This window comes from Chrysemys picta, chromosome 10 (genome assembly GCF_011386835.1).
Source record: "Chrysemys picta bellii isolate R12L10 chromosome 10, ASM1138683v2, whole genome shotgun sequence".
NCBI classification, from domain to species: domain Eukaryota; kingdom Metazoa; phylum Chordata; order Testudines; family Emydidae; genus Chrysemys; species Chrysemys picta.
The window spans coordinates 35859869-35873114 of NC_088800.1; the positions used below are offsets into that span (position 1 = coordinate 35859869).

A 13246-nucleotide genomic window follows, 5' to 3' on the forward strand; every position below is an offset into this window, starting at 1 on the left:
ATATTTCTTTTCAGATTGGACCCTTGTCTCAGGCTGGACTCCACTCTGCCTTCTCTTCAGGTGGCTTTAGCAGTTTCTCCAGACAGGCCATGGAGAGGAGAAGTCGCATTTGCCTTTCTCCCCATCCTTAAAGGATTCCTGCCTTATGTAAATCCTATTCGTTTTCCAAACTTAACCCCCTTCCCTTCCAGGGGAAAGTTACAAAAAGTCCCAGGTAATGTTTAATATCAGATAATGAGACCACCTGACCTTGTAGTGTCACAGTTGTCCCTGATGCCTCCCAGGAGGGAGAGAGATTAGTATTTTCATGGTTTTGTTCCTTTCTGATGGCTCATCAGATTTGATGGCCTGTCGTCTGGTGGATGTCTTCCCAATACACACCCAGTTGTAATTGTTACATAGTCCATATTTCTAACTTTAGATACATAAATGATACATTCATACAAATTGGATAATCACATTCAGTAAATCATAACCTTTCCAATGATACCTTACAAGACCCATCTTGCATAAAGTATATCTCAGTTATGTCAGTCATATCATAAGTATATTTTCATAAAGAAGATGGAGTGAAACCTCACAACCATTATTCCTTTCCCCCACATCCTCTGGATCTTCAAACACCATTAATTTCTCTCAGTTTTAGGTAGCAGCCACTTTCCTAGAGAAAGATTATCCCATCAGACTTCTGTTATCTGAGTTCAGCTACTGATAAACTGAAAAGTGTGCCTGTATGCTTGGCTCTCATTAATGGAAATATAAATTGAGTGAAACCACATTTTATTTACTATCCCCCACTTTGTGCTCAGTTTCAGGAAGAGGCTTCTAAATAAGTCCCAATCATATATATATATATATATATTTTTAATTCACTGAATAGTTGTGGTAAGTTTGCCTTAGCTTCATAAAGCGGTTCATACCATATATACTTGATCATAAGCTGGTTCATTTATAAGCGGACCCCCACAGGATGGATAAGTAAAAATGGAAAATTTTTATAACCTGTTTATAAGCCGACCCTATAATTCAGGGGTCAGCAAACTTTGGCTCCCGGGCCATCAGTATAAGCTGCTGGTGGGCCGAGATGGTTTGTTTACCTCCAGCGTCCGCAGGCACGGAGGTAAACCTAAGTAAACAAATTGTTTCGGCGCACCAGCTGCTTACCCTGTCAGGCCAGGACAGCAGCTGGTGTGGAAACTTTTTTGGGGGGAGAAACTGGGAGTCAGGGGAGTAACCCCTGTGACCACCCCCCACATAACCCCAGCCCTAGCCCGGGACCCCCACACTCTCCCCTTCCCATCCCTTCCCACCTTATCTGGGGAGGGCCAGGGGAGGATGTCTCTGGCCTGGCTGGAGCTGCTCCGGTGGGCCAGACCGGGCAGCGCGGCCACAGCCTGCTCTGGGGGGCGGGGCCAACCGGTGCGGCTGCAGCCTGCCAGCCCCGGAGCTGCAGCTGCTTTGGAGACTGGGGAGAGAGCAGGGTGGCCAGAAGCGGAGAGACTCTGGCCCCGCCTCCTCTCTGCTGGCTGTGCTGCCTCTCCTTGCTCCTTCTGTTGGGGGGAGGGGCTGTGTCCCACCTCTCCCTCTCTACACCCATTCATAAGCCGACCCCCTTCTCTGGTGCTTCCCTTTTTTACTAAAAAAAATTTGGTTTATGAATGAGTATATGGGGTACTTTTCTAATGAACTCATCATTAGAGATTTATATATCCAAACTCATCTGACATTTAATGTAAGGGGTTCTCTCCAATTTCCTGGGACAAGAATTGAGGAGTTTGAATGAGGTATCAGGTTTGTAAATCTAGGCAAGAATCTGAAATGTCATTCCTGTGTGTCTGAAGTGAGCAATAATACAATACACTTTGCATAATCTTAGCAGCCCTTTTCTAAGGAGCTGATTACTTCTGAAAAGGGGAATTAATAACAGTTACATTTATGGGCAATTTTACAGAGCCCCTGCATTTTCTTCATCTGATGTGTTCACTGGTACAATATAATAGATTGGGTTGAAAGACAAGAGCCATGTCTACGCTACAAGTGCTTTACGGGTATACTGTATAGGTAGGCTTGGAAGGCCAGATTATCAGTATATTTCACTGTACACACAAACCGACAAAATATATTCCCATTGATAAAAGAAATTTACAGATAAGCAACTTTTTTTTTTTTTTACTCTGCCTAAGAACTTGTTGAAGTTTGATTTAAGGATATAATATAGTTTGTATATTTTGACATGTGATGTTGACAATTTGTGTTTATCATTGTTAAAAGCTTTAACTTTTTTAATCTCAACATCTACTGTCACAAAACAATGGGGGTTGACCATTATTTTACCACCATCCTATAATTTCCCGTAACTGAACATTTAAATAGATAAAAATAGAAAAACATGCTTAAAAATAAATATTTATGATATCCATTGAAATTATAAAATAAAGATAGGCTTCACAGAATTCAATGTTTGGTCTTTATGATTTCCTGGGAATTGATTGATGTTTGTTACAAATTTTTAAAAAATGCATGAAAATTGGGTGCAAAAAAACAAACTTCACAGTTTTCTGGGTAAACATTGGGGGTCTGGAGGACAAAAAAACAACTAATTGAGAAAAGGAAGAGTACTTAAATCACAGCATTTATAAACTTAAGAGTATTTAAACTACAATAAACTGCTTTTATTTTATTTTATGAATTGTACTTCAACACAACGTGCACATGCGTGTGTATATCTACATCTTCTACTACATTGCCTCACTTTAACAGACAACTTTCGGTGGGGTGGCCTCTTCTCTTAGTTGTTCATAAACTTCAAAATTCCTTTTGTGCAGAAATTTTCAGTGCTTGATCTTGAATCAAAGATTAATTCCTTTTAGAACTCTGAGCAAAATCAATTCAGTTGAGTTATAAGAACTTGTCAGTGGGAAGAAGGGGAAAGATAATTTCCTGCATGTCATGATCAGAACTCGTACTCACAGAGGTCCAATGGTACAGTAATTCCTCACTTAACGTTGTAGTTATGTTCCTGAAAAATGCGACTTTAAGCGAAACGATGTTAAGCGAATCCAATTTCCCCATAAGAATTTATGTAAATGAGGGGGTTAGGTTCCTGGGAAAAAATGTTCACCAGACAAAAGACTATATTTTACACTCTCTCTCGCGCGTGTGCTCTAAGTTTTAAACAAACAATTTAATACTGGTACACAGTGATGATGATTGTGAAGCTTGGTTGAGGTGGAGGAGTCAGAGGATAGGATATTTTCCAGGGAATGCCTTACTGCTAAATGATGAACTAGCAATTGGCGGAACCCTCAAGGGTTAACTCTCACACTCTACTGTACAAGGCAGCAGGAAAGTAGGGAGGGCAGACCGAGACACACACCCTGTGTGTGTGAGTGAGAGAGAGATGTGCATTCCCCTTTAAGTATGAAGAGTGGGGTCAGAAGTACACTGCCTTGTTAATTAGATCAGCAAGCTGAGACCAGACCAAAGCTGCAGCTGCTGCTGCCTGGAAGCTCCCTCTGTCTTGTGTTCCCCCTGCTCTATGGAAGATGGGGTAAGTGGGATGCAGGAGCGGCGGGAGGGGGACACCCTGACATTTAATATACTCTACCATTTTGTGGTACCTTAATAGAGTTGCATAGACTTTGAGAGTATACAGTTTTTTTTTTTTAGCATTAGTAATACAAATGAAGCTGTTAACTGTTGCCTGTTTTTTAATTTTAGGGTGCAGTGTCTGGGTCAGTCCAGGCTTCAGATCGACTTATGAAAGAGCTCAGGGATATATACAGATCACAGAGTTATAAAACAGGTAAGGTGCTCTACATTTCTCTCCTTAGAAATGCAAGTCAGAAGCTTTTTATCTCTTGGTAAATATCTTCTGCTAATAGCTCTTTGTTTTGTACTTTATTTCATTATGTGCATTTTTTTTTTTAATCTTCGCTTCAGATTTTGAAGTTGAATTACTTGAATTTTCTTTAAGCATTCCACCTGCAAAAAATTTTTTTTCTGGCTTTCATATTTTTCTAACCTGGCTTCTTTGCTACATAAAATTTCATGTTAACAGTAGTAGCATTAATATAACCGCTTGAGTGCCGTCTAGAGGTGATGCTGAACACCACAGATCACATTGACTTTAGTGGGAATTGTGGTTTTTCAGCATCTCTTGGGATCTAGTCCTCCCACCCCAGGTACATAGGGCAAAAATCTTGCAGTGCTGTCCTGGTCATGTGGTACTGCATGTTACATTTGAAGCAATTTAAATATTCCTGCCACACAAGGGATTGCACTTGATTCAAAAGCCCTTTTCTATTGAATGCAATAAGTGAGATTTAGTCTTAGCCATATTTTTATCTATCAGTTCTCCTTTGATAATACTCTCTGATGCTCAGTTTCTGTATGCATACAGTGTTGCACATACACGTCCTGCCCTTTCAGCTACTGAAACTATTGAAAAACCATGGTTGTATGTTTATTTTGTAAACAAGTGTTCATCATTTATCCCAATAGATTAGCTTAGTCAGATAAAGGCTAGCTATCCTCTTTACACCGTATATAGAAATTGCCTGAAATAGCACAACAGTGGGGTGAGTGGATTGTGTTGTCTGGTCGCTTTCTGTAGTGAGCAGAAGTTTTATAATATAGTTGTTATAGTAGATTCATCTGCTGTAACTTCCTGAGCAGAACATAGCCATACTGGCTCAGCCCTAACGTCTTATTTCTTGCCCACACAAGGGACAAGAGTACAGGTACATGTCAGGGTGGGAATAGGGGGAATTCCTGATCAAAAGTCTTTGGATTTGCTTGTCTGACAGGAAAATGCCTGTCCCAGCTGTCAGGATAGGCAGCCTTGTTCTCAAGTAAATTAAAAAGAATGATTGCTGCTCTGATTTGTCTAAAGGCATTCTCTGCATTTTGCCTGTCCTATTTTGAGTTACTGTGCCAGTTTTCTTATTTTAATGTGCCTGACCCTCATTCAGTGGCTTTGGTATTTTAATTTATATTTAAGAAAGGACAAAACTGAACAAGACAGACCACCAGTCTGAGACTGTCTCAGTTCCATTTCAGAATATTTACTTTAACGTTATTGTGGATTTCCTATATTTATCTGGTTTGAAATACAGATCTGATCATACAGAATAGTGCTAATCTCATGCTGCCTGCTACTGTTGAGTGTTCATTTTGTGACACGATCCATCACTGTCTTTTTGTTCAGATTACCCCTTCAAGCCAGTAGAGACTAGTCAGTGGGGCTGAGAAGAATCTACAGTTAGGCCATTTTCTCTTATCTGCATTAAGTCATGGAGTGCGCTTTGCCGTCTATGTGGGGATTTCAGGTTTATTTTAGGAAAGCCATTTCCATCAAGAGCAGTATCCTTTTGAAAGGCAGGAAGCCTGGTTGCTAAAGTCTTCATTAAATATGCATGTGCACTGTCTCAGGTGGATTTAATGGTATTGAGTCATTTTAGATGCAACTACTGACCAGGGTGCCTTATTTCAATGCCTCTGTGAAGTGTTTAGCAGATTGTCCACCTATAGACTGGCATAATGGGCCAATTCACTAAGATTATGCTACTGTGTGGAGTGAACGTATTGAAACCATGTGACTCTGGAATGCTGTAGCCTGAGAGCCCTATAGATAATTTTTTTTTCTCCCTACTGATTGTCTTGGTGTTAGAGGGCGGAGAATGTACAATTGTGGTCTCTAAAAGTTCTTCATGCACTTGTCTGTGTCTTTGCTGTGGTGCCACATATCTAGTTTGAACACAGCTTTATAAGAAAAGTCTGAGAGTGTATTTTGATAGATGAGTGGCTTGGTCATCCATAGCTCACAGATTTGCACCAACACTAACCATTCCAAATGCAAAGATCCTAGAATAATAACTCATAATTGATTACCAGTGATAAAATCACAACCTTGGGTATCAAAGAATCAGATGGTGGAAGTGATTACTGGAGTTATATATTCCTTCAGAAAGGAATGAGATTTCTACAGCTTGCATAGTTACCAGACTCTCCTGTTGGAATTATAATCTTCAGACTATTCCTGCCTATGTCATTATGTGATTATTATCCATATAAAAATTACATCTTTAAAAACATACCAGTCTTGCCTTATACGGTAAAAGGTTTACTTGACTGTTTATGTATTCCCTGTACTTAATATACTGACTCCTTTAAAATGCTATGGTGAAGTTTAGTTATGTAAGGCAGCAGGCACATTCTCAGTATAATCTGTGATTCTAATTTGTACAATAAACAGTTTAAACATACACAGATCAGAGTCCCAAATCATGCCGTTTACAGGCTGCCAGAGACTGACATCCTTTTGGTTTGCTGTTGGAGTGTCTGTCACTACCCACTGTGATAGCAACCCCCTTTTTTTATTTTCTATTCAGTGGTTACCTTTCTGGCAACATTGATTGGATCAGCCCCCACCTGCAAATTAGGAAATTGTTGGTTTGGATTAACGTGCATAATACTAATCTTTGTGCATACGTACAGGAGATGAAGCCTGTTCAGCATTGAATGAGATGTGGCTATAGATGTTAGGAAATATGAAGAAAACAGAAGTAGAAAAATTCTAGAATGGGAAAGGACACCCTTGATTTGTGTGGTATTCCCATTTGAAACTATTAGGAGATACAGATAGTTTTTGTAACCTTATTCTGAAAGTACTTATGGTTATCTAAGGGAAAGCACATCTTGAATTGAGGGTCTTATCCCTTGATGTATCTGATAGATTAATCGTTGCTTATAGCCACAAACTGGCCTGGTCAGGCACTTAAAAGGATATAACAGATTTTATATGCTTTTCCTTATTAAAGATGATAAAACATAATCTGTTTGGGATGGTGTTACACAGTTAATTCAGAACAATACATTCTGGTTCCTAAATAACTTGTCTAATACTTCCACAGGGATTTATTCAGTGGAACTTGTAAATGACAGCCTGTATGAGTGGCACGTTAAACTTCTAAAGTAAGTTTACATTTTTTTTAAACTCTCTCTCCTAAAGAACCCATTTTAGTGCTGCTACACAGATTACAATATGGAATTGACACTGTCTAGCTAGAATGTACTGTGAAGGCTTCCTGGATAGAGGGCTTTGGAATTTAATGCAGACTGAACTGAACTGCATGGTAGAGCTGGCACAGAATATACCTGAATTTACACTGTCAAACCAGTGCTCTTTTACCATAATTTTTGACCACCAAGATTCTCTCCCCAAACCCTTACAAAATGGTGAACCTGTCGTACTGAATAATTTTTTAACTTGAAGAATAAATAGGTTTTGATCCTTTTTGAGTTATACAAAAGAACAGAACTGTTTTACTGGCATTAGCAGCTTTTATTTTTATGACTCAACAATGACATATGCCTAAAATGAAAAAAATACAATTCCAGGATATAGTCCTAATCACCTGTGTGTGAACTATGAAATGTTAACAAGATTGAAAATCTTAAGCTTTTTACTACACATGTTGGCCAATACTACTGACACATCTATACTTTTAATTACTATTTTATCTATACTTTTAATATGTATATATCTTTTACCTTAAAAAATATTCCCAGAGCTGTTCCCTTGAAATCATCCCTGGTGATAGGGTAACATGCTAACCTACAGATTAACCTCTAAAAAAGGAAAAACATACCCCAAACCAAGCTAGTTACATCTGTCCCCTAGAAGTGATGGAGTGGATCCCATCAGACTGCTATGAGGTTCTCCCAGAACTGCATGGACACACAGAACAACTGCTTGAGGGAACACCCTCTCTGGATGGACCCCCAGCTGCCATGAGCACAAGCCTTGTTTCCCTCTTTGAGGGCTTGTCTACACTACACAGCTTTTAGCGACACAGCTGTGTTGCTACAGCCATGCCGCTAAAAGTCGGGCAGTATAGCCGCTGTTTGTCGGTTCTCCTGCCGTCAAAAAACTGCCACCCGCAACAAGTGGCATTTGCGTTCTCCTGCTGACAAGGCTCTGTTCACACTGGCCCTTGTCGTGGCAAAACTCTTTCTGGGGGTTTAACACCTCTGAAAGACAAAATTGTCACTCACTTATCAGTGTAGACATAGCCTTAGTGTGGTTGTAGGCATTCAGAGAAGTGCTACTGGCTTCCAGTGGAATATCTATGGTCTTCAGCAAAGTGCTTGATGCATCCAGCACATATGTAACCAAACTTACAAGGAAGGGACTGTGTCTGTGTTCTTACTAAAAAGTTTATTGGGATGCCAGTTCTTGAGGTAGGATTAACCTACCACTGCAAGAATTGATAACCAGGCTGCTAGCTATTTATAATCCTGCCATCAGTGTCTGCCAACAAACAGGGTTGTTGAAATTGTGCTGATAGCAAAGACCGTTGGCTTTACTAATGCCACAGATGCAGAATTTCTGATTCGGTGGTAATCTAGAACTCTGCACTATACATCAAATGTAACTCGTTCAGTTAGTAAACATTGAAGGTTTGAGTACGAGTGTAAAAATCTCTTCATTTAAAAGCATTTAACTTTTAGAAGGACACCAAATTTCAGTGACGAGAAAATGAATTACTATTTTCAAACAAAAGGGTTTTTTATTTTGAATGTCCGCATTTCAAATCCTTGAATAACATAAATATGGTAAGAACATGATACATCACAGTGAATCTTCTTGCTGCTACTTTCAACTGCAGAGTGTTTACCTGGCATTTGTGCTTTGATTAAGAATTGTAAAAGTTAATTGAAACTGCAAGAACATTAAAGGAGATAAAGGAACTCTTAAAGGGTAATTTCTCTTCTATAGAAAGCCAAATGATTCATTTCATTCTGTTTTGCTTTTCCCACCTGTTTAATTCCTAGAGTTGATCCTGACAGCCCGTTACATAGTGATCTTCAGGTCTTAAAAGAAAAAGAAGGTGTAGAATACATTTTGCTCAACTTCTCATTTAAGGTAAATGAGTATCAGTAGAGTACTGAGAGGAAATTTTTACTATCTGGATGTAGAAATCATTTAAAATGGTAGTAGGCCATGTGCTCTATTTCGGGGTTCTCAAACTTCATTGCACTGCGACCCACTTCTGACAACAAAAATTACTTCACAACCCCAGAAAGGGGGACTGAAGTCTGAGCCTGCCCAAGCCCCACTGCCCCAGGCGGGGGGGCCAAAGCTGAAGCTCAAGGGCTTCAGCTCCAGGCAGCAGGCCTGCAACCTGAGCCCTGCCGCTCAGGGCTGAAGCCCTCGGGCTTTGGCTTCGGCCCTGGGCAGTGGGGCTCAGGCTTTGGTCCCGGGCCTCAGCAAATCTAAGCCAGCCATGACGACCCCATTCAAAGGGGGTGGCGACCCACTTTGGGGTCCTGACCCACAGTTTGAGAACCACTGCTCTGTTTGAAGGATGATGGTATAGCTTTCAAAAACAGATACGATTTTTAATATATTACTGTACTGTCACATTCCAAGGCTGATGTTCTGGTAGAAGTAATGTAAACTTCTACGTGAATGCAAGATGAAGATTTAACTTTTCAAACTCTATAAACTATGCATTGCCCAAAGAATAAATTGAAATATCCTTTTCTTATTCGAAATCAGTGTTGCAGCATAGCTTTTAACTCTATACTTTGTTGTGCTTTTCAGGATAATTTTCCTTTTGATCCACCCTTTGTGCGAGTGGTATCTCCTGTGCTCACAGGAGGGTAAGTTTGTTTTTTTGTTTTTTGTTTTTTTTTTAAACTCTGACTTGTATAAAAAGGTTTTGTAGTAGAAACTATGCTGAAGACACCCTTGATTTCTGGGAACTACAACTGGATTTTAAGGCAAGACCCCACAATGTATATTGGTGAACTGCTGTCAGATAGGAGACTATGACAACACTCAGGAAATGAGAGACAGACAGACACCGAGACTTGCTTCTCAATCACTGCTAATTCAAACCAGTGAGCTAAAGTAGCTTCCAGCTAGCTGCCTATATGAAATGTGTTGGTTTAGTCCATTGTGACGTTGCAAAGTGTGTGTGTACACTAATTCTTTTCCCTAGAACTTCCTGCTATTGACGTTGGCAGTAGCAATGATAGGTGTAACAGTAAGGATAACTGCCAGTGTCGTTACCTCCATGTGATTTAATCCTGCTGTGCTCAGAGCAGATGACATGGTGGTTATAACGCTGCTGGCCAGTCTGTACTGGTTTTCACACTGGTGGAGCTGCATCTCTGTAACAGTGGGGAGTTTTAGGGCAAAAGTTAGTGCAAACATAGCCCAGAAGCATTAAACTTGATGACGATGACCTTCTTACTCCTAAGGATGATTCCTTTAGAGTATTACTGAAGTACATTGGCTGGGCGGTGTTGGGGAAGCTTAAAGATATTTATTGGGATGGGATGGAATTCGGCATCAGTGTTGTAGGAAGGTAAGTGACAGTTCTTATTTTAAAAAATTTATGAATTTAGTGGAAACTGATTCTGACTCTGCTGTAGCCTATTGTCAACCTTAATTCGAGAAATAGTAATTTTGAATTGTAGACATGACTGCTGCTGTCAACAAATAAATATATAAAAAGTAATATGAAAACAGTGCATTCATTACCCATTTAGAAGCGCACTCTCTTCCTTAAACTGATTCTTCCTGATGCAAAATTGCTGGTAAAGAAAAGGTTAATAGCTCTAAAGGTCTAGATTTTTCATGACTATCGCAGAGGAATGTAACACAATTCCAGCTTCGGAAATGTGTCCAGTGTGCTCCTGATAGTCCAGATGAAGGAGAACATTCTGCACTTTGTGGGCTTAAAACTCCTGTTACTTCATCCCATTCCCTTTGTTGCCCTGGCATGTTGTGAATTGCTGATGTTCATTCAGAGTGACTTCGCAGTATGTATAGTGCATGCTGAGGAGTTATTTGGTTTAGAAGTGACAAAATGCTTGAGAAGGTGAGTTTTAAGATTAAATAATGAATGCCCCTCTTGCCTGTCTCTTCTGTGAAGAGGAGGCCATTGCACATACTTGTAAAGTTGCTGGAATTGTGTTACATTCCTTTTTGGAAGTAACTCTAAAAAACTATCCATTTGTACTATGTCTACAATAGAGCCCTCAAAAATAGCATCCCTCTGCCACATTTTTCAATTCTGACTGTGTAAACTGTCCAGACTAGCTGTCACTGATTCTCACTAAGACTTTCCTTGTGGTTGGACAAAGCAAATTAGTTTCTCTTGTCTCTAGACATCATTCTGCTCTATATAAATAAATGTATATAGCTAACATACTGCAATATATTGCCCTTGAAAGTGCTAATTTTTTATAGCTGAGCAAACAGTGTGACAGACTAACTCATAACAGCCTGAGGGTATGACTGCATAGTAATCTCTTTACTAACTGGTCTTGAAAGATGCCAAATAAAAGCCACGTTGAATTCAAAATTTCTAATCTAACATTTATTTTTAGGTATGTCCTGGGTGGGGGTGCATTATGCATGGAACTTCTTACTAAACAGGTGAATATAAAATCAAAATCTTTTGTATTTTCTTTGTGTATTTGTTTTTTTAATTGTCAAGAGTAATGGTGGAAGGGTGCAATGCTTAGATTGGGGGGGGGAGAAAGTGATTGTAATAGCAGTTAGCATCCTGACTAGAACAAATAATATTTCTTAAGAATAGCAATAAGAAGGTGTTTTTGTATGTGAGCTTAAACACCACCGCCTGTTACGAACAAAGGGCCAAATCATACATTCCTGTGGACATGCTTGCTGTAGGGGAACAAGGTCCAGGAAGCTTGAGCTCTGTAAGGGTCACCTTACTGAACTTGCATCAGATCTTCCTCTTCACCGCGGAGGGACTGGGGAGGGAGAGGAAACAGGAAGTGCTGTTCTTTCTCCCCATCCCAAACTTGGTGGATTCCTGGAGTCTGTGAGAGAGGGAACCCCAGGTCCAGTAAAAGGCGAGATCACTTTGTCCTGCTCCTTTGAAGCCCCCCCACACCTTCTACCCTAGTAGCTGCCCCCCAAAATCTGATATGGGGGTGCAGGTGCTGAGCTTCGGTGAATGCTGCTTGAAGCAGCTTTAATTTAGGAGTAGATAGCTGCTGCCTATGGAAAGAAGATTGCAGTGGACAGCATCTCCCCTACAAATATAGCTCCTGTAAAAGTCTAGTAGAGACTTGTGTGAACCCTGGAAAGGTAAAACAGTGCCAGAGAGGCTGCCCAGCTGTGTGGAAACAAGATCTTTTTGCTCATTTAATTGCTTAATTGAGTCATTAAAAGCAGTCTTTTAAAGCTGTAATTGCTATTGTAAAGCTAGCTGAAAATGAGTAGAATTCTATAATGTAGTTGTGTTTTTCTTTGTTTTTTGTCTTACCAGATTCTGGAAATGTGTGCAACTTGGCTTTTTCCTTTTTCCTACAAGCTCTTTATGCTAACATAGTTTACTTTAGTTTCTTGTGTTTCTCTTGGGAATAACTAATTGTTTTATAGTTTTAAAAGCTATTAACCAAAAATACCATGGTTTGCTAGAGTTTAGCAAAAAGAAACATACTTTCCAGAGTGGATTTGCAAGGTGAGCGTAAGAATACAAGCACATATTCTGTAGAAGTATTTCCTTCTTCCTTTAGGGCTGGAGTAGTGCCTATTCAATAGAATCGGTCATCATGCAGATCAATGCCACTTTAGTCAAAGGAAAAGCCAGAGTACAGTTTGGAGCCAATAAGGTAAATATATTATGTATAATTATTGAAGTGATTTTTGTGTTGTGGGTAGATACTTGTTTTATTTTCCATTTTATGTTGACTCTTATAGAAAGCTCAAATATAAATTTAAAGATTAAATTAAGGTCCATATAAACTTTTGGTTCACTTTTTGTGTGCTGAAACATATTGGTGTATTTGTGGCTAGTTTGCTGGAAATGAACAATGTGTGTGGGCCAGAGGACAAATATTTTTTTTTTACATGGAAGGGTCAAAGAAGCAGGTGAAGCTCCTACTGTCCTCTTTCTGGCTTCTATTAGTAATTTTAATACAACATAAACTTCAGCCTGAACTTTCTCCCAAGGTTAACTCTTCTTAAGACTTTCCCTACCAGTGGTCTGTCACTCTGTCCCTAGTTCTCTGTGCTCCTGAGGACAGGCTCCAACCCTTCTTAAATTCTGATTGGTGCTAACTGAATCCATCCTGTATTTTCATGCCAGGATGAGTGAGGAGCCCTGCATCCCTATGCAAGATTCTGGAGCATGTCACTCTGGTACAGGGAGGTTGTTGTATCCAAACTAACTTTAAACAACTTTTTGCCTTCTCT

General features: G+C 39.8%; 1 protein-coding gene across 4 annotated transcripts in view; it reads left to right on the forward strand.

Moving 5' to 3' along the window:
• Positions 1-13246, forward strand: part of UBE2Q2 (ubiquitin conjugating enzyme E2 Q2) — a 73150-nt gene that overhangs the window by 53496 nt on the left and 6408 nt on the right. For 3 of the 4 annotated variants that reach the window (XM_005294502.5, XM_065558392.1, XM_065558393.1), the window contains 6 exons: positions 3721-3805; positions 6915-6975; positions 8839-8929; positions 9611-9669; positions 11407-11455; positions 12568-12663. In XM_005294502.5, the coding sequence (XP_005294559.1) occupies positions 3721-3805; positions 6915-6975; positions 8839-8929; positions 9611-9669; positions 11407-11455; positions 12568-12663 (441 nt within the window). Of the gene's footprint in view, positions 1-3720; positions 3806-6914; positions 6976-8838; positions 8930-9610; positions 9670-11406; positions 11456-12317; positions 12664-13246 lie in introns of all 4 variants that reach the window. The other variant, XR_010590767.1, reaches the window with a different exon arrangement.